We start from the raw sequence: 25578 nt of genomic DNA on the forward strand, positions 1-25578 counted from the left end.
TCGATCTTGTACAGCTCGCAGTAGTCTTCGAATTGCTTTCTCAGCCTTTTTCCAATCTGCGCTGTTAATGATGGTCCAGCGGCTTCCAAACACGAAATGGTGTTTAGTGTTCGATTGCCTTCAGGAAGTTGAAATTGTTTGCTTCGTTTCGACCTGTCATCTGCTTCTTCCTTCCTTATGTATTGCTTCAGTTCTCCGCTGTCGATAAGCTTTTGGACCATTATCTTCAAGTTCTTGCACTTCTCGGTTGGGTGCCCATTGAAACAGTGGTAGTCGCAGTATTCCTTCAATTTTTCGGATTTTGGGGGTTGCTTTCCTTTTTACCATGGCCATTCCAAGTTTTCTCGACCCTTAATTTCTTTTAAGATTCGAGCGTAACTTGTGTTTAGCTTCGTGTAGACTTGATCTCTGAATCTTCGATCATCGTTTCGAGGACCTTCTCTTCTTCCTCTCCTATCTTCGTATGGGCGTTCGATTGAACTTCTTTTCGATCCGCTGGCCTGCTCTGTGGAGTTAGTTCGATGAGATCTTTGAGCATGGTCCCTCAGATTTTCTCATTAGATTTCTTCCAACTTGGCGTGTTTTTCGATGATTACTCGAAGATCCCCTTCCGTCGTGGGTACTCTCCCATGAATCTCGACAAACAACGGGCTCATCCTGTCTAAACCCCACTTGTAGCAGTTAATGCTGACCACTGGGTCCACATTCCCTATAGCCTGGCATATCTTATGCCATCTATCCGTGTATTTTCTGGTCGTCTCCTTGTATCTTATGGCTAATGAGAATAACTTGTCCATCCCAGCGTGGACAGCCTTGTTATACATGTAAGTTCTTAAAAAAATTTCGGTGAGTTGCTCATATGATCCGATGGAGTTGGGAGGTAGGTTATCAAACCAGGACAGAGCCGATCTCTTCAATCGTGAAAGGAAATATCTACAGAGTACCACGTCGTCCTGATCCCATCGGGCCAACATACGGTTGTAATACCGAAGATGGGCCGCGGGATCGCTGGATCCATCGTAGCATTCAAATGCTGGGATCGGACATCTCTTGGGGATTTCATCTTTGGATAAGCTTGGGACTAGAGGAGTAGTATTAGCTTCTCTCATGACTTCCTCTAATCTTCCACCTCCTTGCCTGGCCTTCAGCTGCTTGATCTCTGCCATCATTTCAGCGCGAAGATCTTCCATCGCACGGTGATGGCCGACTATTGCTTCGGATTGCCCTGGTCTTCGATCATTACTATCGAAGTAATCCGAGTCTTTGGTAACACATTATTGGTCTGACGATCGGTTTCCCCTGATGTGTCCTCGGTTCAAGGGCTCGGGATTGGCTTCGTTTGTTACGACCATTCTTCGATCGTGATTTGGCTCTGGTGCTTTTGAATTAGCTTCGTCATGCTGGTTCGCCATCTTATCTTTGAGCTCCTGGTTTTCTCTAGCCAGTAATGGCACTGCTTCTGCGTATGATCTCTGATTCTTCTTTAGTTATTCGAGCTCTGCCATCAATTGGGAGGAATGATTCGATCCTTGGTTTGGTGTCCCGACCTGTCCCTTCCCTCCAACCGCCATGGTTCGACCTTCGTCGATTTTATGGATTTGGGGGGCGGGGGGATCGATATCCCTCATCGGTGGCTCTCCTTGTGTTACGATGGGTTGATTCATCGTTAGCAATGGATGAGTGGTTGGAATGGTCTGTTTTTGATCATTTTTCTGCGGCATTATGAAGGCTGCCAGATGCATTGTTGATTCTGCGAACCCTTCACGTTGCTCATGAACGCGTGATCCCGTTGCTAGATTGGTCTTATCAGCCTGTGCCGCAAGGGATTTGACCACTGCCGCTGCTATCGTGCTGGCGTTCATTGGTGAGGTGATCTAAGCTGTGTCCACCTTCTGGGTCGTTGTCTTTGCCTTCTCACCCTTCTGCTTACTGCGGGTCACAACTGGAGTGGTCCTCAGCGTTTATTTTGATGGGGACTTTACTTTACCTACCTCTTTGACTTTCTCCATGTCAGATTCCTGCAAAAGACGATAAGCAGTCGAGGGAAAAGGGGACCGCAACGGTTTTGTTAGCATAGTTAAACTTATGTGTGGGCGATCACGACACCGAAGGTACGAAAAAGATATTCCAGCTATTACTCCCCTCTTCAGAGGTATTGGATTTTCTTGATTACTTCGATCCATCGTGAAGCTCTAAGAATAACACGAGGGAGTTTTAAATGTGTTCTAACATCCTAATACGACAGATCTGCGGTTTTAAACGATAATGGTTGGCAGATCTGTTTGTTTTAAACAGCAAAGGTACCAGATCTGCGGTTTCAACACTCAAAGTCGACAGATTCGGTATTTAAAAGGACAGATGGCAGATCTGTTACCTTAAAACAGAGAAGACAAATCCTAGGAAACAGATCTGCTGTTTTTACAAGTCCGTAAACGAAGTTTGTAGAAAAACTCTTATGGAAAAATCGGTGTAAAATTCTTGTAGAAGAATCAGCGTAAAACTCTTATGGAAAAATCAGTGTAAAATTCTTGTAGAAGAATCAGCGTAAAACTCTTATAGAATTGCTAAGGCCTTTAAAGGTGGCCATAAAGAAGTTAGAATAAACCGTCTGAGATACTATTTCACGAGGAATAGTATCAAAGGCTCAAAAATCACAGGAAAGATAAATCTTTTACCGGGACAAAGTCCCTGTTTCTAGCGCCAGATTGTGAACACATAAATCACGAGGGCATCCACGTTTCCACAAACAATGTTCGCATTCATAACTGAAAGACGTTATACACAATATGAAAGTTATAAATAGCATAAACACGATGACTCATCGACTCAGATTCTTCGGAATCGTCATTGTCTAGTCGAGATTAAGTTAGATCAATCATCCCACAGGGTTACGAAGCATGACCGATTCAGATATAAGTAATAAAATGTAAATACGATGTTGAAATGTAAATAACACAGAGATTTACGTGGTTCAGCACTAAGGCCTACATCCACGGGGTGTTGAGTTTCACTATGCGTTGAAGGGTTACATATGAATTCGAATGACTTTAAGTGAAATACGATAATGGAGGAAATGGAAATCATAGTTACTCTTCCTATTTCTCTCTCCTAGGTCTCTCTTCACTCTTACAGATTGGTCGCCCCCTTGTCTCTCAGAGGAGGAGGGTATTTATAGGAAAAATATGCGGGGTCTCTTGTCAGAGACCGTTGAAATCTTATCTTTTTGTTCTATGTGCCAATCCCGCTGGTGTCTTCGTTCCGAACCGATGCCCCCAGCGACTGTTGTTGATACCGCTGGATCGATGCCTTCTCTTCCTTAGATATCTTGACACGTACCTTATGGTTAGGGCATTTAATGTGGGTGGTTGGGTCGTCTGCGTGCGACAGTCAGCTGTCTGCAGGTCCCATCACACCCATGTCAGTATGTTTAACCCCTATCGTCGATCTTTGAGTTATCCTTGAGATTGGGTAAAGTAACGTTTAGGGCATCTTTCCCTACTTCTCGGTGGTTCGTAGTTTCAGTGCCCCTTGGTATAGTGGTCTGCATGCCTTCCACGTATAGATCTTTGGACACGTGTCGAGAGATGGATTATGTGCATACAAGTAAGACATTTAGAAGTAAATCTAGGTCACCCCTTATCTAGATATTTATATTAATACCTAAACTACCCTCCTGATTAATTTTGGGTAATGATTAGTTAGTGTTAATATTAGTTAGTATAATCATTAGTGAAATGATTAAATTAAATATAATTAGTTAGATTAAAAAATCAGATGGGTTTTCTTAAAAAGAAGTAAAATTATTGAGTAAAGTTTAGGGCTGCACATGGGCGGGTATGGGCGGGTATAATCTAAAATCATCCTCGCACCCACAGACTGCGGTTTTTTCATAACCAACCCCGCACCCACAAACAACGGGCGGGTTTTGTTACCCGCCCGTTACGGGCTGGGCGGGTATGGGTTTAAACGGGTTTAAACCCGCTTTATATTCAAGTATTTAGATTAACTTCTATTATCCTTGATTAAGTGAGAAAAAAAACTAAAACCCCCAAAATATTCATAACTAGGAAGTTCACAGATGAAGATTAAGTGTTGAATCTGTTGATTTTTCGATTGTTGTTGATTTCTGGTGAAGATTTGAAGTTGTTGTTGTCGATTTCTGGTGAAGATTTCTGGTAATTGTCGTTCGTAAGTGAAGAAGAAGAACTGAGGAGGAAGAAGAGGAGAGGCTGAACGGAGAGAAGAGTGTAGAAAGTGAATGAGGGTTATCAGTTATCCTGTCTACTAGTATTAGGGTTTCATAATGGACGGCTAGGACTAGTTTTATCTAATGGTATATAATCTGCGGGTTTTTTGGGAGGGTATGGGCGGGTATTATCTTAAACCAACCTCGCACCCACAGACAACGGTTTTTTCTTCCATAACCAACCCCGCACCCACAGTGGGCGGGTATGGACTAAAAACCCACGGGTTTAGCGGGTACGGGTGGGTTTGGGTATCGTGGACGGGTCTTGTGCAGCCCTAGTAAAGTTAGAGAAAATGAAGAAGAAAAACATGGAAAAAAATAAAAAATTGAGTTCACTAAGCTTGAGTATTCAAGTGATGATTCAATTGATGGCTCATCTGAATCATGTAACCGAACAAAACCAGAGGAAGAGTATTTGGGTACCCAGGTATGCTTCAAACTTAGATAATGTTGGTTGAATTGCTCCGAATTTTCAAAAAAATGTAAATTTTTGAAGTAGATTTGGCCTTGTTCGGTTACCTTATGTGAAGAACATGTAACCGAACACATCTGAAAGTGTAGTTCGGTTACTTTTTCCAAACATGCAGGTTACCGAACTCGCTCATTAATGGAGGTTTTTAGTCGTTCGGTTAACAAACATGTTACCGAACTTTGTTTATAGGATTTACAAAGTAATGTTCGGTTTTCCCGCAATGTTACCGAACTTTAGGGTCTAGAAGTTCTGTTGGTTCGCATACAATATCTAACCGAACTTTATGGGAACATAAGATTTTACCAAGTGTACATAGTTCGGTTGGTTCGCAAACTTCATACCAACAAACTATCTAACCGAACTTTACGTAAAACAAATTTATACCAAGTGTAAGAAGTTCGGTTGGTTCGCAAACTTTTACCCAACATCATATCTAACCGAACTCAATATCAGAGTGAAGTTCGGTTAAAGTAAAAACTTAACATTTTTGCGAACGAAGCGAACTTTTGGACTTCTCATTATTTTCGTAAACTAAAGTTCGGTGATATCCTTATTTTGCGAAGGAACCGAACTTATGGACTTGTGTTGTTCTAATACAAGGAGTTCGGTTAAAATTATTTTTTGCGAATCAACTGAACTCTGAGTTCGGTTAAGAAAAAGTTAATTCGTGATAACCGAACTTTTTGCAACGAAACCGAACGTTTTGCGACGTAATCGAACTAAAAATTCGGCTGAGACTTTTTTTTTGCGACGTAACCGAACCTTTCTCTGGAAAAAAAACCTCCATTAAACCTCTTTGCAACTTCCATTTTCAACTCATTCTGATGATTACTTCTCATTTTTTCAACCAAAAACAAATGACAAGTAATGGGTTGGTGAGAATATCTTTGTTAATGATTTAAATTAAGCTATATATATAGAGGTGGCGGTGGTTGGTGGTGGTGGTAACCGGAGGTGGTGGTGGTAATCGGTGGTTGGTGGTGGTGATAATCAGAGGTGGTAGTGGTGGTAATCGGCGGTGGTGGTTGGTGGTGGTGGTAGGAGGTGGTGGTTATATATATATATATATATATGGTTATTAGGTTGATTTTAAATTAAATTAGGTTAAGGGTAGGTTAGTCATTTAAGCGCTTTTCCCTTATAACTATAGGGAAGGTGGCCTAATAAAATCATGGTCCCTCAAAAAAACCATGGTCCCTAAAAAATCGTTCTAAACTAGGTAAGGACAGTTCCTATCGTAATTATCAAATCGAAATATTTGTGAAGCAACGTGGACGAGTAATTGTGTGTTTCCACGGATAAAGTTTTGATGTGGGACAATATATGATGTGGCTATGAGGGACAGATAATAACATGTTGTTTGTCTTCCTTTTTTACCTGGCGTATTTAGGGGCGACCGCAAAAGAATTAGGGGCGACACAAAAAGACACAAAAGGTCACCCAAATGTAAAATGTAGCCATCCTTATTTCCCGTTTTTGTAATGCCCAAACTACCCTTTACAATCGGTAGATAACTCTACAATCGGGAAGTTAATACGCAATCGGGAGTCAATATAGTCTATATAACTTCCAAATATAAAGTATCCCCAAAATAAAATCCTTTATCTTTTGAATTTTGATTATCCTATAATCGGCAGTAAATACAGTTATCTTGACCCCCGATTAAACTAGACCTTTGGCAAAAATGCTACCATAATCGGTAGTGAATTTGGATTATTTAACTCCTGAATATAGAGTAGCCCCAAAATGAGATTTTGCAAAAATTCTCTATTTTTTGAATTTTGGTTGAGCCTATAGTCGGTAGGAAATGAAGTGATACTGACTTCCGATTATACAGTGGCACTCTTTGCAAATATCCAACCATATTCGGTAGTCAAAATAGTTCATATAACTACCGAATATAGAGTTGCCCCAAAATGCGATTTTGCAAAAATCCTCTGTTTTTTGAATTTTGGTTGAGCCTATAATCGGTAGGAAATGAAGTTATCCTGATTTCCGATTATACAGTAGACCTCTTTGCTGATATCCTACCATAATCGGTAGTCAAGATAGTTCATAAAACTACCGAATAGAGAGTAGCCCAAAAATGCGATTTTGCCAAAATTCTCTATTTTTTTTAATTTGGTTGAGCCCCAAAAAGAGCAAATCAAGGCTAAGATTCAGAAGTTGCTAGCTGTTGGCTTCATCAAACCCATTCATCATCTAACCTGATTGGCTAATGTGGTTCCGGTAAAAAAGAAAAATAGACAGATCAGGTGTTGTGTGGATTTCAGAGACTTGAACAGATGCTGCCCCAAAGATGATTTTCCTCTACCTAACATCGACATGTTAGTGGATGCCACCAGCGGACACGGCATGTTCTCCTTCATGGATGGATATAGAGGCTACAATCATATAAGGATGTATGAGCATGACGCGAGTAAGACAACTTTTCAAACTCCTCTCAGAAATTTTTATTATATTGTAATGTCATTTGGTTAATGCCGGTGCAACGTATCAACGCGCTATGGCGGCAATCTTCCACGACATGATGCATAAGCAAGTCGAAGACTACGTGGATGATATAGTAGTCAAATCAAAAGCTCGGGCGTCCCACACAGGAGTCTTACGACAAGTGTTCGAAAGGTGACTGCTAAGGGAATCAAAGTGGACCCATCCAAGATCCAAGTTATCCTCACGATGTTGCCTCTGCGAACTATGAAGGAACTCCAAAGATTCATTGGCAAGGTGAACTACATATTTATACCTGGTTTAGCCCAGCTTGTTGCTTCATTCACCCCCTTGCTGAAGAAATGAGAAAGTTTCATCTGGACCGCACTACAACAGGAAGCGTTTCGGAAGATTCAACGAATATTGTCATCTCAAAATCATCATAAAGGGTTCGCCTATTATGTCAGCCCGGACGAGAGCGAGCCTGGGAAGTCTTCGGATCTACTGGAGCCGACACCTCAAGGGAGAAGCCTCAAGAAGATAACGATGTATGCATCATCATGTCGAGAAAGAATCCACAGCTTGGGCGAATCACTCTATCAGACTTAAGAGGAATGCTTCAGCGAAACAACGAACATCCAAATGATTATGTCAAGAGGTTCCGAATTCAGGAACTGGAGGGTCACGATCCAAATGTGACTGAGCAACAAGTGGTGTAATTGTGCATCAATAGGATGGTACCTGTCTATCGTGATTTGTCGAAGAACCTGCGCTTTCAGACATCCTCTGAACTCCGTGAAGCTGTTAAATGCTCAGCTGCGACAACACCTTCCTTGCTAGAAAGAACAAGCCTTCCAGTAATGAAGAGCCTCATGATGTTCGTGGAAGCATACATTTCACCAACATGCAATACAACCTTTGGCCTTCTGTAAGCAGTTTCGCTGAAGCAACAAGAGGAAAACCTCCAAGATACAACATCATGCGCGTCCAAAATCGCCAACTCCAACTCCAGTACCACATGCACGACTGCCACAATGATAAACAATGTCCAAGATATTTCATATCTGTATCGACGGCAGAAACATCAATGAGAGACTATTTCAGAGTGTCTCCCGTAGAAGAAGTAGTTACCAGAGGAGATTGCACCTGGGACTTAAGAGGAATTTCCCTACTCCTCAAAGACACGATCCAAAGATGATAATGGAGAAGGAGTGTGACTGGGGACTGCTTAGCACTTCCCATCTCAAAGATGGTGAATTTAGAGAGATGCAAGCACGCTATCATTATGATTCCAAGATGTCCAAATACGAGGATATACTCAAGAGAGCAGACGTGTTGTCAAAGACCAGTGATGTTCTTGGACGTCTATGAAACGCAATGCAGACGTAAAGACGACCTCATGAACCCAGCGTGACAACGTCTATCAAGTCGAAGGCTCAGTAGATACTCGTGGGCAGGGGACTGTCTCCCTATTTTTCATTCCATGAGGCAACATCAGGGAAGCTATCGGTTCCATCATTAGCTTTTCCCTCTAATAACGAGACAAGCTCTACCACTATATGAAGACTGCCAATCCCGAGCTTCACCATAGCAACAACCACTACGGACAGAGGTTATCCGAACTTCTGCATATTTTATTTTCCCATGGAGAAGTAATAGAGTCACGGAGGAGAGATGGCAATATCTTTATTATGGTAAACCCACCGACCATACAAGATAGAACTATATAAATCACGCTTGGGGACGATCAACATGAAGTTCCTGCGCCGTCAGTCAAGGACTTTTTCAACACAAGATAGATGGTCAATCAAGAAGCATGTAATTCGCAAGGGGAAGTCAAACTGAAAAAGAAGTCGCTTCAACACTCTCTCCAGAAGAAGCCGCTTCAACGCTCTCTCAAGAAGAAGGCGCTTCAGCTCTCTCCAGAAGAAGGTGCTTCAACTCTCTCTAGAAGAAGGCACTTCACCTCTCTCCAGAAGAAGGCGTTTCAGCTCTCTCTCCATAAGAAGCTGCTTCAACGCTCTCTCTGAGACCCGCTTTGACGTTCGCTCCAGAATCTGCTTCAATTCTCTCTCCGGGACCCGCTTTGACGTTCGCTCCAGAAGCTGCTTCAACGCTCTCTCCGGGACCCACTTCGACGTTCGCTCCAGAAGAAGCTTCAATGCTCTCTCTGGGACCCTCTTCGACGTTCGCTCCAGAAGCTGCTTCAATGCTCTCTCCAGGACCCGCTTCGACGTTCGCTCCAGAAGTTGCTTCAACGCTCTCTCCAGGAGACGCCTCAACTTTCGATCCAGAAGCTGCTTCAACGCTCTCTCCAGGAGCCGCCTCGACGTTCGCTCTGGAAGCTAAATCAACGTTCTCTTTGGGAGCTGCTTCAACATCTTTTTCAGAAATTGCTTCAGCATACTTTTAAGGATACTACTCATGATAGGGCTAGTCCTCATCAGATTCGAGGATTACGACCTCGTCATGAATAGTTTGAGAATCCAACCAACCTGAAAAGGCGGGGGTCTAACAACACCACCCAATATTTCGCTTAGCAATATGTATGGACAAACTCCAATATACTTTTTATGAGAATCAACTAGATAGTCAGACTAAATCAATAAAAAGATATATCAAAGAGTTTATAGCTCAATCTCTCGATTTGATTTCTACTCAAGCTAAAATCAATAACGAGACTTTATCAAAGAGAGATAACTTGGACGGTACCAAAGACCAATGTCCAAGGATCAGTCAACTACAATCAATAACCAAAAGTTGGATTAGAGAAGTTGATGATCACGAACGCACAACCTGTATTATTTCTATTATATAAAATATAATGCGGAAAAGAAATAACACATACGCCAGAAGTTTTGTTAACGAGGAAACCGCAAATGCAGAAAAACCCCGGGACCTAGTCCAGATTGAATACACACTGTTTTAAGCCGCTACAGACATTAGTCTACTCCAAGCTAACTTCAGACTGATCTATAATTGAACCCCTACCAATCTCTCACTGATACAAGGTACAGTTGTACTCATACGCCTCTGATCCCAGCAGGATACTGCGCACTTGATTCCCTTAGCTGATCTCACCCACAACTAAGAGTTGCGGCAACCCAAAATCACAGACTTGATAATAAACGAATCTGTCTCACACGGAAAAGTATATCGAAAGGATAAATATGTCTCCCACAGATAAACCCTAGGTTTTGTTCTGTCTTTAGATATAAAATCAAGGTAACATGAACCAATTCACAATCCAGATTTATATTCCCGAAGAACAACCTAGATTAATCAATCACCTCTCTACAATCCTTCCTGACTACACAAGCGGATTGTTGAGGAATCACAAACAGTAAGACAAAGATGTTTGTGACTTCTTTATCTTACCTATCGGGGAACTCTCACGATCTCAAGCCAATCAATCGATTATACTCGTACGATAGAAGATGCAAGATCAGATCATACAACTACGATAAAATTAGTATCGGTCTGGCTTCACAATCCCAATGAAGTCTTTAAGTCGTTAACTCGAGTTTAGAGAAGAAACTCAGGAGTTAATGGAGATCGACTCTAGCGAGAGCACTAGTAGCACACAGACGTGTGGCGATTAGGTTTGCTCAATGCTAGATGTCTCCTATATATAGCCTTTCAAATCAGGGTTTTGCCTTAGGTACAAAGAAAACTCTATCCACCGTTAGATGAAAACATGATTTAGATTCAAGCCAATATCTATCAACCATTAGATCGAAAGACATAGCTTGTCACACACACTTGGGTACACGTTTACTGGGTTTGAGAAAACCATGCCCAAACGAGTACACGTATGTTGGTTCAACATGATAACCCAAAAGGTCAACCATATGAGCATCTCATATTAATCATGTTCTTCTTCACCATAACTAGTTCAATTGACTCAAATGAACTAGTTAAGAGTTGTTCAATTGCTATGAGATCTTATGTAACTACACAAGACACAATTGAAACAAAGATGATTCGATTCGATTCGATTAGAATCGGCTCATGAACATTATAGCCACGGTTTGCATAAAGCATTCCTTAATAATTAATGTTTCATGTTCAGAGAAGATCTTTAGATCATAACCTCTTAAGCTCACAAACAAGTTCGCGGATTAAACTAATCGGTTGAGTTTTCCAAACTCAGCATAAATTCTCGGGTCGACAACTTCCGCCAGTTTGCGGACTTAGCACACAAACGAGTTTTGGAAATCCTAGTAGAAATTCTCGATCGAGAACTTCCGTCAGTTCGCGGACTGAGTCTGTGGACTGGTTTCGCGGACTTGGCAAGCCAATTCCCCAATCCTACCGATTTATCTTGATCAACAAAGTTTGAAACTTCGGTTCAAGGAATACATGGTTATATAATCTAAACTCTTATTTCAATCATTGAAACATTCTCAGAAGGCGATATTCAGTCGTAAAGAACAACAGACCTTTCTCGTCAGAGCAATTTCCAAAGTGATTGAAACTTTCATGACTTTCGTTACTAGGTGAAGATAAACCACATGATTTCGAGTAAAAGATAAGCAATGAATACTTAGCTCGAAATATCAATTATATATGATCTAGTCTATATAGCATACGAATTTTGTCTCATAAGAAGTAGGAGATGAATAGATAGACTTTAGAGTGATAGATAAGTTCAAGTCTTCACATACCTTTTTGTTGATGAAGTTCCACGGTTCCTTGGTGTAGATCTTCGTCGTTGTCTTTGAATCACCATGAAGTCCTTGAGCTCAACTACACTTTTCCTATCCTAGTCTGAAACTTAGCTAATAAGCTAGAAATCAAGACTTTATAGTTTTGATCACTAACATTGACAAACATGCCTGAGATAGCAACGCATGCGAGGTTGACCGAGCTATGCTCTAACAATCCCCCCCTTTGTCAATTTTAGTGACAAAACTATTAATACATATGGAATATAAAAAAGATAAACTTTAGTGGCTCCTATTCCATAGTCCAATCTTCAACGTTCCTTGAAATATTCGTCCTTCCAAGTACTCCAATGATCCCAAAGATTGTAAGTTTAGTATCACCGTTGTTGAAGATCCGTAGCTATAACAATGAGAGAAATCGAGATTCTCGATCATTATTATACAGTGTCATAGTATTATTATGAACATCAAATTCCAATTGCATCACGACTTTAACAATAATACTATGGTGATATGTATCACTCCCCCTTAGTCAATACTCCATCTCGATCATGGAAACCACTCCCCCTACACAATGATCCGAAAACCATATGTATTTGTAGTGTGACCTACAATATTTCTCCCTCTTTTTGTCAATAAAATTAGCAAAGGTACAAGAACGGGTTCATAAACAAATTTCCAGAAGAGACATTTCATGACCAAAAGAGAGACAACATATCATCTTAATTTAGATGCAATCTTATAGCCGAAGCTAACAGCATTCATCAAGGAGTTTTAAGACGCAATATAACCCCTATAAAATTCCACAGCCGCACTCCCCGCAAGATATTACCATTAAGCACAAGTTCAAAAGAACTCTCCCCCATTTGATGTCATTCCCAAAGGAACAACAAGAGCGACCTTAATTTCGAAAGAAAAGAAGGATTTTTATTTGGACACCAAAAACCATGTGAATGATTTTTTATATCCAAAACTCAACCAAAATACTCACAAGTAAACCCATGAGTATTCTAATTAGAATACGCAATTAAATCAAAACCACAAAAGTGATCAATTTAATTGAAAGTGCTCAACATAAGTAAACTCACAGAGAAACAGGCTACGACTAAGTTAATCATGTGGAGGTGACTAACTTAATCGTTCAAGTACTCAACATAAGGAAAACCTTACAGAATACACGACTATATTAACCAATATAACATGATAGTGTAGCCTTTCATATACTCAACACAAGAACTTGTGGAATATATGAAAACTCAATTAGATTAATTACAAGAGAACCTATAATTAATCTAACCGGAATACAAAAAAATAACCAAACTAATCACCGAGGTAATCAATTTAATTATTTTGGGCTCAACATAAGAGATTATGGAACCCCGACTAAGATTATCATAAGACATGACAACCTTAATTGTACATGTACTCAACATAAGAAAGAAAAACTTATGGACTACAAAACTAAATAACCAAACTAGTTGATTAATTTAGTTCCTAATGCTCAACATATAACATCTTACGGAACAACCAACAAAGCCAAGGTTAATCGACTTAGTTGTAAGGTGCTCAACATAAGGCACACGATGGAGCCTTCAAGGTAAAACATAGCAAGATGGATCAATGAAGATCAATACCGTGGATAACAAACAAGGATCTATTATATCTTTGCATCATTACATGCATAACAACATAAATGACTTTATCCTTGTCATACAAAAGATTTAATCCTATTTTCCATCAATTACATGATTGCATAGGCATAAATTTTGTATATGTCAAAAGTCCATTCGTCCAATACGAATACCAATTCATGGACGACTTTACTTTTGACCGCAATATGGGACCTTCAAGTTCACGGACGCAAACAATACATATCCCATAAAAATATTGCAATATAACAAACCAAGAAATCATCATCCTCCAAATATTTTTAGAATTTAATACCAATAAACCTAAAAAAAATAACATAAGAAGATGAAACAAAAATAGCTATGTGTATTCACAATCATCGCTATTCAAAGCACTAGTTATTCTTCCATCTAATCCAAAAATAAGACATACTAGGCATCTAAAGAAACAAGCTAGAGAGAATCAGACTCCGTCGTTTCCCTGACCGCGAAAGAGGGATATGGCCAATACAAGATCCTCACAGGACAAGGAGTCTTCCGACTTGTGAACGACAGCCTTCTCTGCGTCATCAGAGAGATGATTCTCTTTACGAGGATCATTGATTTGAGATTTTATGAGACCAAGGTCAGACACAACCTTTTCCAACTCGGTTTTCACTTTATCAAGACCTTTAAGAGTATCAACAAGCTGCAGTTTTGTTTCCCCAAAGTACTTAAGAAAGTCATGAACAACTTCAGCAGAGATCATATCATCATTTTCAGCATCTCTATGAGAATACGCAAAGAAGCATGAGGCATTGGGATGATCTTCATCTACAAGAGTTCTCTTCTTCTTGGAATCAACCTGAAATTGTCAAGGAATCCTTTTCCAAAACCGCCATAGCAAGAAGAGGAGGAAGACATTCTCAAAACACCAAAGCTACCCGAAGTACACGAACGTGACTTGTAACCCTAAGAGGTTGGGTATTTATCCTTGGGTACAACAATTTAGGGTTTCAAATAAATTGTTGACTCGGGCCAGAACTAAATCCGTTCGAGTACGACGAAAACCCATTGAAAAATAAATCCCTTAAAGTTTGAAAACATGACTTGAACACAAAGACGATTTCATGCAACAAAAACTTTTGAATTAACCAATACTTGTTCTTAGAGGATCTGTCAATCATAAGTTTTGCTATGGACGATAAGAAAATATCCTAACTTTAACAGATGCAAGCAACAAGTATACTTGTTTTAACACGTACTTACTCAACAGGGTTTATATGAGTAAGCTCTCCAACTTGTGATTAATTAGCACAAGTACGAGCCACAGACTCATTAAGAGTTTTTTGTTTTCGGTTAAGTTTGTTTTTCCTCTTAGTCTTAGAGAGGAATCTTGTATGACACGAGAAATTATCATAGAATTTGTTGTCATCAAAATACGAGACATAGTACCAGAAGAGTCTTGACAAGACGAAGAGGATAAACCGTTGACAAGCTATTTGTATCTTACAATTACCTCTTTAATATCATTTCTTATCTCATCAATTTTTCTTTCTTCTGGGATGACTTTCTCAATAGGAACATCGTTTCTTTTAGAGATACGGCATTGAACTTCCTTCGGACGATTTTTATTAAGACGTCTATTCTGCCTTTGGACATTGGAGGAACTCACAGTACTGACTTTCCTGGTTACATAAACAGGATAGGTGCGAAAGCCAATTGGCTCAATCATACGGGTGTCAGTCACACTTTTGAGAATCAAATCTAGAGTGTGTTGTAGTTGAACCAAGGAGTCTTTATTCAACTTAGAGTTTCTCTTTTGTCTAACAGAACTCTTGGTCTCACAAACAAGACATACCTTTTGATCAGAAGATTTGTCACTTTTACAGACTGACCCAAGTTTGGTGGAAAAATTGGGAACATCTGTTTTTACTTCCGAACGCAATACATCAGAAGTTCCTGATATATTAGATTGCTTTGAACAACCTTGAACATAGAGTTTATTCAAACGGCGTTCAATATCCAAGGCATCTTTTTCGAGGATGCTCTCAAGAGATTGATCTTCAGCATTACCATGGACTTTGCAATCTTTTACAATATCAAGAAGATCATTGATTGGAGCTTTAACTGTTTCAATTTAACAGTTTGAATTCTAATCAGGTTTAGAATCAATCTACTCTTTTCAGCTGTATCCCATTCATTTGAGGAACTGGTCTCTTTCGAGGAGAAAACAGGAGCATCCATGTCAAGATTTGTCTATCTCGTCAACCCACCAGGTTTTTCTATATTCGAGATAGAATAGATTTTCTCATTAATATATTTCAACGAGAGAGAATATTTATTACCGGTGACGCATTTATCAGAGATACTACTCTTGTCCATAGAGTCAGATCGCTACAAACACAGATTGATGATATCTTTAACGTATTTTCCTGCTCTGATACCAATTGAAAAAGCGGGGGTCTAACAACACCACCCAATATTTCTCTTAGCAATCTGTATGGACAAACTCCAATATACTTTTTATCAGAATCAACTAGACAGTCAGACTCAATCAATAAAAAATATATCAAAGAGTTTATATCTCAATCTCTCGATTTGATTTCTACTCAAGCTAAAATAAATAGCGAGTCTTTATTAAAGAGAGATAACTTGGACGGTACCAAAGACCAATGTCCAAGGATCAGTCAACTACAATCAACAACCAAAAGTTGGATTAGAGAAGTTGATGATCACGAACGCACAACCTGTATTATTTCTAGTATATAAAATATAACGCGGATAAGAAATAACACAGACACCAGAAGTTTTGTTAACGAGGAAACCGCAAATGCAGAAAAACCCCGGGACCTAGTCCAGATTGAATACACACTGTATTAAGCTGCTACAGACACTAGCCTACTCTAAGCTAACTTCATATTGATCGATAGTTGAACCCCTACCAATCTCCCACTGATACAAGGTAAAGTTGTACTCCTACGCCTCTGATCCCAGCAGGATACTACGCACTTGATTCCCTTAGTTGATCTCACCCACAACTAAGAGTTGCTGCAACCCAAAATCACAGACTTGATAATAAACGAATTTGTCTTACACAGAAAAGTCTATCGAAAGGATAAATCTGTCTCCCACAGATAAACCCTAGGTTTTGTTTCGTCTTTAGATATAAAATCAAGGTAACATGAACCAATTGACAATCCAGACTTATATTCCCGAAGAACATCCTAGATTAATCAATCACCTCTCTACAATCCTTCCTGACTACACAAGCGGATTGTCGAGGAATCACAAACAGTGGGACGAAGATGTTTGTGACTTCTTTTCTTGCCTATTGGAGAACTCTCATGATCTCAAGCCAATCAATCGATTGTAGTCATACGATAGAAGATGCAAGATTGGATCACACAACTACGATAAAAGTAGTATCGATCTGGCTTCACAATCCCAATGAAGTCTTTAAGTCGTTAACTCGATTTTAGAGAAGAAACTCAAGAGTTAATGGAGATCGACTCGAGCGAGATCACTAGTAGCACACAGACGTGTAGGGATTAGGTTTGCTAATGCTAGATGTCTCCTACATATAGCCTTTCAAATCATGGTTTTGCCTTAGGTACAAAGCAAACTCTATCCACCGTTAAATGAAAACCTGATTTAGATTCAAGCCAATATATCTCAACCGTTAGATCGAAAGACATAGCTTTTCACACACACTTGGGTACACGTTTACTGGGTTTGAGAAAACCATGCCCAAACGAGTACATGTATGTTGGTTCAACATGATAACCCAAAAGGTCAACCATATGAGCATATCATATTAATCATGTTCTTCTTCACCGTAACTAGTTCAATTGACTCAAATGAACTAGTTAAGAGTTGTTCAATTGCTATGAGATCTTATGTAACAACACAAGACACAATTGAAACAAAGATGATTCGATTCGATTAGAATCGGCTCATGAACATTATAGCCACGGTTTGCATAAAGCATTCCTTAATAATTAATGTTTCATGTTCAGATCACATCTTTAGATCATAACCTCTTAAGCTCACAAACAAGTTCGCGGAATTAAGCTAATCGGTTGATTTTTCCAAACTCAACATAAATTCTCGGGTCGAGAACTTCCGCCAGTTCGCGGACTGGGTTCGCGTACTTAGCACACAAACGAGTTTTGGAAATCCCAACATAAATTCTAGGTCGAGAACTTCCATCAGTTCGCAGACTGAGTCTGCGGACTTGGCAAGACAATTCCACAATCCTACCGATTTCTCTTGATCAACAAAGTTTGAAAACTTCGGTTCAAGGAATACATGGTTATATAATCTAAACTCTCATTTCAATCATTGAAACATTCTCAGAGGGCGATATTCATTCGTGAAGAACAACAGACCTTTCTCGTCAGAGCAATTTCCAAAGTGATTGAAACTTTCTTGACTTTCGTCACTAGGTGAAGATAAACGACATGATTTCGAGTAAAAAATAAGCAATGAATACTCAGCCGAAATATCAAGTGTATATGATATAGTCTATATAGCATACGACTTTTATCTCATAAGAAGTAGGAGAAGAATAGATAGACTTTCGAGTGATAGATAAGTTCAAGTCTTCACATACCTTTTTGTTGATGAAGTTCCACGGTTCCTTGGTGTAGATCTTCGTCATTGTCGTTGAATCACCATGAAGTCCTTGAGCTAAACTACACTTTTCCTATCCTAATCCGAGACTTAGATAATAGGCTATAAATCAAGACTTTATAGTTTTTATCACTAACATTGACAAACATGCTTGAGATAGCAACGCATGCGAGGTTGACCGAGCTATGCTCTAACACAACCATATGCCTAATCTACCTGGGGACAACCGACATCATGCTAGGGGAACGCTCACCTGTACGCCTCTTGAACGTGACATGCTCCAAGGACAGGACGACCCATCTTTCCTGGTAACATCTAACTTTTTCTCATAAGTTTTATCTTTATTTCTCACCATCTAATGCCTACCCCATAATAATGCAACCATTATGTGTTAGGTAGGGGACTTAATGTTGATGGTGGATTTTAGTTCAGGTATAAAATTCTAAAACCATATTTAATGTGCTGACATCCTGCAAAGGATAAATCCATTTGATAAGCGATGAGCGCAGAAAACCTCTCGCTTTATTTATTTGAAGCAATTCAATAAATATACAAAATTCACCCAGAATGGTGCATGTAGCAACAATCCGAAATATTCTGTGAATTTATAGAATTATTAATTAATGCATGATTTTCCTAATATTTCTTGTGTTGTTCTCAGCAGAACACTCATTATTGGTGTGGCATGATGACTGAGTGTTACTCTCAGAAGATTAACATGAATCTCTAAGTGTCAATAGTGAGGTATGCACGAAATACCCGTACAGACTACACCATTCTCTAACGAAGAGAATCTCGTATCTGCGTGCTTATATTATCCCTATCGAGCATATTTAATTTCCTAAGGGAAATCTGGACTGTCCGTATCAGTCTCAGAAACGATCACGGCCATGCAAGTTGACCGCATGATTTAACCAGCCTAGATGAACCCTAATAGGAGCAGGCTATCACTGTGATGACCACCGGCGGTCCCGCTTATGCCCTAGTCGGTCGAACACCACGCTATACTCCCAACGCCCGCCGAACGCCAGCCCTAAAATAGGGTGGCCATGTTGTTTTTGGAAAGGCTCGAACGAGCGAGACGGATCAGGTCAGTCTTAAAAATGTCACAACCGTCCAGCTTCGCCAGCCTGGTTGGACGGCTTGGATCGTCCCGCGAATGATCAGGAAAGCGCTAACGCACACGTTGGCGGACCCGCTCCTCACCTACCTGATCAGTTTTCTCATGGCAAAGCCATGGATCAATGAACGTTTGCTCGAAACATGGCTGGCGTGATGGTTTAAAGGGTCGCGGAAATTCTACTAGCGTCTTAGAACGATCACAACTATCCAACTTAGCCAGCATAATTGGATGGCCTAGATCGCGCCTAGGACCATCAGGAAGGTGCACACATGTTCACCGTCATCCCAATATGGGCCCCACACGATCGGTCTCTCCCAAGGAGAAGCATAGCTCGCCAAACTGTTTGGACAAAGTCACGCGTGCATGACTATTTAAAAACCCTAATTAGAGTTTGCGGCAATGCATGTCTGTCGTAGTTCGATCACGTCCATCTATCTTCGTCAGCCTAAACGGAAGGTGTAGATATGGACTCAAGAGGTCCCAAGGATGTTGACGTGATCACCGCGGGCCCACCTGTGGGTGTGACCAACCGGCCTAGGCGAACTATGGCCAAGCGCCTCGAAACGCACTCCCGAAGGTGGCATGCCACGCGGCCTTCAATCCTTTGCGGCAATGGATTTCTGTCGTTAATCGATCACAACCACTCATCTTTGTCGGTCAAATTGAGCGGCCTAGATCGAATATTTGTGAAACCGAGAGGTGTAGACATGCTCGCCGGCAAGCCGTCTACATGCATGCCCGGTCAGTCCCACCAAAATTAAAGCCCATGCTTGAGTTCGATCAAGCCAAAGAGGTATGCTTGCGCACCTCTTAAAAACCCTAAAATTCCATCAACGGTGCAAATATATTTCGTAAACCATCTTGTCCGACCAACTTTTCCAGCTTGGTCGGACAACCTAGGTTAAAAGTTAGGCGACTAATGAAGCACCTCGATGATCAGCGTCTGCCACTCTTCAACAGGGAGTGATCGACCAGGTGATGGCTCGCCCATGCGGCCTCCAAACGATTACTCGAAGATGGTTGTACGTGATACTATTTTAGGACGCTTAATCCGCGACTTATTCGGTTAAGCTTTAAAACAGCAATGCTTCATACATATTGATTGTTTTCGATGCATTACATGCATCGAGCATACACGATATTTCATGAATATCAATTTCTTAAATAACTTAATTATTTAACTTAGATTGTATGTTATTTCCTGCAGTGGGTCCCACGATCCACTCATTCGAGACATCAAGCATGTCACAAACTGGGGGATACTTACTGGGGTATTGGTCTGGCGGTTTACAGCGTGCAACGCGCCATTATGAGAACGTGTCAGGAAAAGGTGGACGGTTAACAGTGATGAGGGAAGTGGGCAAAGGTGTGATCGTGTGACAATCACCACTCATACACGACCCCACTACTCCATCACTTCACCTCCTCCACTTCCTACGAGAGATGAGGGTTGCGCCTCATGACTTGTATAAATAGGTCCTTCACAAATTTCCAAACAACACTTGTAAAAACCAAGTGTTGTTACAGTATCCAAAAAACACCCAGAACTGATAGCTTACATTGTGCAAGCCAGTTCAACATTCTGATACAAGTCATAAACAGCCAACACCTTCACAATCTCAACACCTTCTTCGCTTCCCTCCCTAAGATCAACCCCATCTCCTTCACTTTGTGACCGAAGCAAGTCTGGAACGGCCATTTCTTGGTTTAGGCCAGAATTGTATAGATTGATCTCTCGAATCAAAAGCACTCCCGTGCATTGCATTTTTTTAGGGTTTAGATTCGTTTCTCATCCACACACATCCAAATTTACCAAAACCAGTAGAAACAGATTTCACCCATAAACAACAGTGTAATGAAAAAATCCATCGGGAACCCAAAAAGTATTGGACGGTCAAAAAAGCCTCTCGGGCGGTTAAAGCACAATTATTAGCGGTTCAAGAAGGCCTGCGCGTCTTAAGATGACCCACACGCACTGTGATGAGACACACGTCTCTTGTTGGACTGGAATGGGTAGACCAATAATTTTGTCCATTTACCCATCCTTTTTTGTAATTTCTCATCCCATAGTGGGAGCAAGATTGGCAAATCTATGGTATGTTCATTCCCAAAAAAAATTCCCTAACAAATTTGGAGTCCATAATTTGTTCCTGAAAGTTGCTAGGTAGAGTTTAAGCGACTGCAACCCCCATTTCAATGTTTTAAGGATAAAGACAATTACGTGCCTTTTGGATGACACAATATCCATTTTTTTATGTATGATAATATATTTTGAACTATGTTATACCTGAAGATAGACACTTGGTGGCTGTAAAAAAGAATTCGAACTCCACTTGTACGTGGCGATAGTTTTTTTTTTCTTTTGGTTTCCGAGTTAGTTACATGGATTTGTAGGTAGCAAACCACTACTTATAAAAGAGCATTTCATAAATCAAAAAGAATAATTATATGGGATTCCTCTTTTTTTTTTTTTGGTGAGCAAACAGGAAGAAACTTTCATTGGGAGGGAAAACCAAACAGGCGCTTACATTTGATCCTGACTGAGGACATTAACTAAATGATTTGGGTGGCATTCCCACCAAACTTGATGCCTAATACTATTTATAGCTGCTTTGGCAAGCTTATCAGATGCCTGGTTATAGTCCCTTCTTTGAAATTGAACAACACAACCACTAATAGATTTTAGCACACTCTGACACTCATTTAACAAAATCATATCTTCCCATTGCCCCTCTTTCAGATTACCATGACAACCTTTGACTATAGCCAGATTATCTTCTTCTATGATGACATTAGTAAGACCAAGGGTTAGAGCATGCTAGATTGAACCCACCAAGCATTTATATATCAAGTTTGGTTGTCATATTTTAGTATCAAAACTCATCTAGAGTCGCTTGATTAATTACTAGAGTCAACTTCGTTTAGGTTAGACTAGAAAGTTCAGAAATGTTGAGACTTACAAGTATCACTCTGAAGACCTGAAGAATGTGAAAAAGTAAGGACTGCAGCGAATTCATCATCCTTCCACTTGAGGTTAGTAATACTGACTTGACTTGTTTTCGTTCCTAATATATCTTTCAAGTCAATTTATATCGAAAACATAATATGCGAAGCTCTATTTATGACACTCTAGTGATTAGACTTGGTCATAGCATAATGATCAAAGTATCAAGAAATTATAATAAATTATGAAGTATAACGCTTATCTTTTGAACTTCGTAAATACGACATCAACATAATCTGTGTATTTAGTTACTTGATTATGTGTGTGATATTGGTGTGATTTCATCCTAGGAAACTATGTATTATTACATTGGTTTAAGGAAGTAGATGTATGAACTTGTTTCATAATCGAAAGGGAAATCACAAGTTTGTTGGTCCGATTCTTCATTGAATAATATTTGCATGACCAAAGTAAGATGACAATGTAGAACCGATATTAACTTATATTGAGAATCAAGGTATAACCGGTCATAGCCTATATTGTGTGACAAGGTGTAGCCGATCCTAACTAGCTTTGGGAATCAAGGTGTAACCGGTCACAACCTACACTGGGAAGCATGGTGTAACCGATCACAACCTACTTTGGGAAGCAAGGTGTAACCGCTCACAACCTACTTTGGGAAGCAAGGTGTAACCGCTCACAACCTACACTGGGAAGCATGGTGTAACCGATCACAACCTATATTGTGAGTCATGGTATAACAGGTCCCACGAGCAAAACCGAGTTTCCAATATTCACATATTTCTCTATGTTGTGTGCGAATTTGGAATTAGGTTTGCTAAGATAGGAAACTTCTAGATGTCGAAATTATTTGAACATGTGCATAACTCTTATCATTAACTATCCAAAGATATTCCTTGATGCTCAAGGTGATCCCAAACCGAAATATTCAAAAATATTTAATTATGATTTTCAAGCATATATGTTATAATTACCATCAATTAATGCATATCCTCTGGAAAAGGTTTATTAGTTAGTTAATGTGCAAAACTAATAATAGGATTTTTCTAAGAGAGATTTCGGAAATATGGTTTGACATTAATTGGAAATAGAAAAAAAAAATTAGGTACTTTAGTGCATATCTTGAGAATATTTTCGGTTATGGAATTTCCTTGATGTCCAGATAACTTTGGTCTTAAATACTTGAGTTTTCATTTCTTGCAAACTATCCTAAGTGAAAAAGCGGGGGTACAACAACCACACCCAATATTTCGCTTAGCAATCTGTGTGGACAAACTCCAATATACTTTCTAGAGAATCAACTAGACAGTCAGACTCAATTTAGATAAAAAGTATATCAAAGAGTTTATATCTCAATCTCTCAATTTGATATATACTCAAGCAAATCGAAATCTGCGAGTCTTTATCAAATACTAGAGAGATAACTTGGATGGTATCAAAGACCAATATCCAAGTGTCAACCAATTTAAATCAACATCCAAAAGGTCGGATATTCTAATTGATTGAACAACGCACAACCTGTAATATTTCAATTATATAACAAAATATAATGCGGAAAAAAAATAACACAGACACCAGAATTTTGTTAACGAGGAAACCGCAAATGCAGAAAAACCCCGTGACCTAGTCCAGTTTGAACACACACTGTATTAAGCCACTACATACACTAGCCTACTCCAAATTAACTTCGATCTGAACTTTAGTTGAATCCCAATCAATCTCACACTGATCCAAGGTACAGTTTCGCTCCTTACGTCTCTGATCCCACCAGGATACTACGCACTTGATTCCCTTAGCTGGTCTCACCCACAACTAAGAGTTGCTACTACCCAAAGTCGAAGACTTTAATAAACAAATCTGTATCACACAGAAAAGTCTACTGTAATAGATAAATCCGTCTCCCACGATTATACCTACGAGTTTTGTTCTGTATTTTGATAAATCAAGGTGAACAGGAACCAATTGATAACCCGGACTTATATTCCCGAAGAACAGCCTAGTATTATCAATCACCTCACAATAATCTTAATCGACACAGCGAAAAAAGATATTACGGAATCACAAATGATGAGACGAAGTGTTTGTGATTACTTTTATATCTTTCCTATCAGAGATATCAATCTCAAGCCAATTATTACAATTGTACTCGTACGATAGAAACAACAAGATCATATCACACAACTACAAGAAAGTGGTATCGGTCTGGATTCACAATCCCAATAAAGTCTTTAAGTCATTAACCTGGTTTAGAAGAAGAAACCAAAGGTCAAAGGAGAATCGACTCTAGATTAACACAACTAGTACCACACAGAAGGTGTGGGGATTAGGTTTCCCAGTTGCTAGAGTTCTCCCTTATATAGTCTTTCAAATCAGGGTTTGCAATCAATGTTAGCTTGGTAACAAAGCATTCAATATTCACCGTTAGATGAAAACCTGATTAGATTGAAGCTAATATCTTTCAACCGTTAGATCGCAAACTAGCTTGTTACACACAAATGAAATGCACGTTTCTAGGCTTGTGTAACCGTACCCAAACTTGTACATTTGTTGGTTCAACAATAGTCAACCAAATGGTTAGCCAAATGATCACTTTCATATCAACCATATTCTTCTTCACCATAACTAGTTCAAGTGACTCAAATGAACTAGTTAGAGAGTTTTTCAATTGCAAGGAAATCTTATGTAACTACACAAGACACAATCGAAGCAAAAACGATTTGATTCACTCGAATCGGTTCATGAACTATATAGCCACGGTTTGCAATTTGCATTCCTTAGTTTATATAAGAATAAGTTCACAAACATCGTTTTTAGATATAACCTACTCAAGTTCGCGGACTGGGTTCGCGGACTTAAGTTCCCGGACTGAGTTCACAAACTCCAGCAGAATTTCTCGGGTCGAGAACTTCTGCCAGTTCGTGGACTTAGCTCACGCCACTATTATGCCTGTACCTGGAATTGAATGTTTATCATGAAAATAGAAGAGAAGAGGCAATACAGTGGTACTGAGGATACCGTGTTTACTTGATATATCTCCATTACTCTTCTACCCAGATGTACTGTGTGACCTGAATATTGTTTAGTCCCACTTAATCTTCGGCAGTGCTATACACCTCCCCTTTCTCCTCCTCACTCTCCTACCTGATGAGGGTTTTTTACATGTGTCACTTGATAAATAAAATCAATAAAACACGTCATCCACAAAACTCTTATATTTTTTTTCACTGTTTTCTCCTCTATCTCTTCTGTTCTTTCCTACTATTTCTGATTAAGTTTTTTCCAGTCACAAATGGATGAACTTCAAATTTTTTATCAAAAGCTATGATCTTTCTGTAAACTAAAGATTTCAAATTTTCTGCTATTTGGAAAAGGTAACCCTCCAATCTCTACTTCATCTCAAAAAAATTAAATTAAAAAAAATTAAAAAAAAAAA

At 39.6% G+C, this 25578-nt stretch overlaps 2 protein-coding genes across 2 annotated transcripts in view; one reads left to right on the forward strand and one right to left on the reverse strand.

Annotated features, from left to right (window-relative positions):
- Positions 1-557: 557 nt before the first annotated feature.
- Positions 558-1190, reverse strand: LOC113278900. The gene has a single exon (XM_026527623.1). The coding sequence runs from the start codon at positions 1188-1190 to the stop codon at positions 558-560; it is 633 nt and encodes a 210-aa protein (XP_026383408.1).
- Positions 1191-1447: 257 nt separating this feature from the next.
- Positions 1448-25578, forward strand: part of LOC113278901 — a 30071-nt gene continuing 5940 nt past the window's right edge. Inside the window, exon 1 of the mRNA XM_026527624.1 lies at positions 1448-1692. Coding sequence (XP_026383409.1) covers positions 1448-1692 — 245 coding nt within the window. The remainder of the gene's footprint in view (positions 1693-25578) is intronic.

This window comes from Papaver somniferum, chromosome 5 (genome assembly GCF_003573695.1).
Source record: "Papaver somniferum cultivar HN1 chromosome 5, ASM357369v1, whole genome shotgun sequence".
Taxonomy (NCBI): Eukaryota; Viridiplantae; Streptophyta; class Magnoliopsida; order Ranunculales; family Papaveraceae; genus Papaver; species Papaver somniferum.

Excerpts from the sequence above, each read along its gene's own strand:
- LOC113278900 (XM_026527623.1), bottom strand. The coding sequence starts at position 1,190 with ATGGAAGATCTTCGCGCTGAAATGATGGCAGAGATCAAGCAGCTGAAG.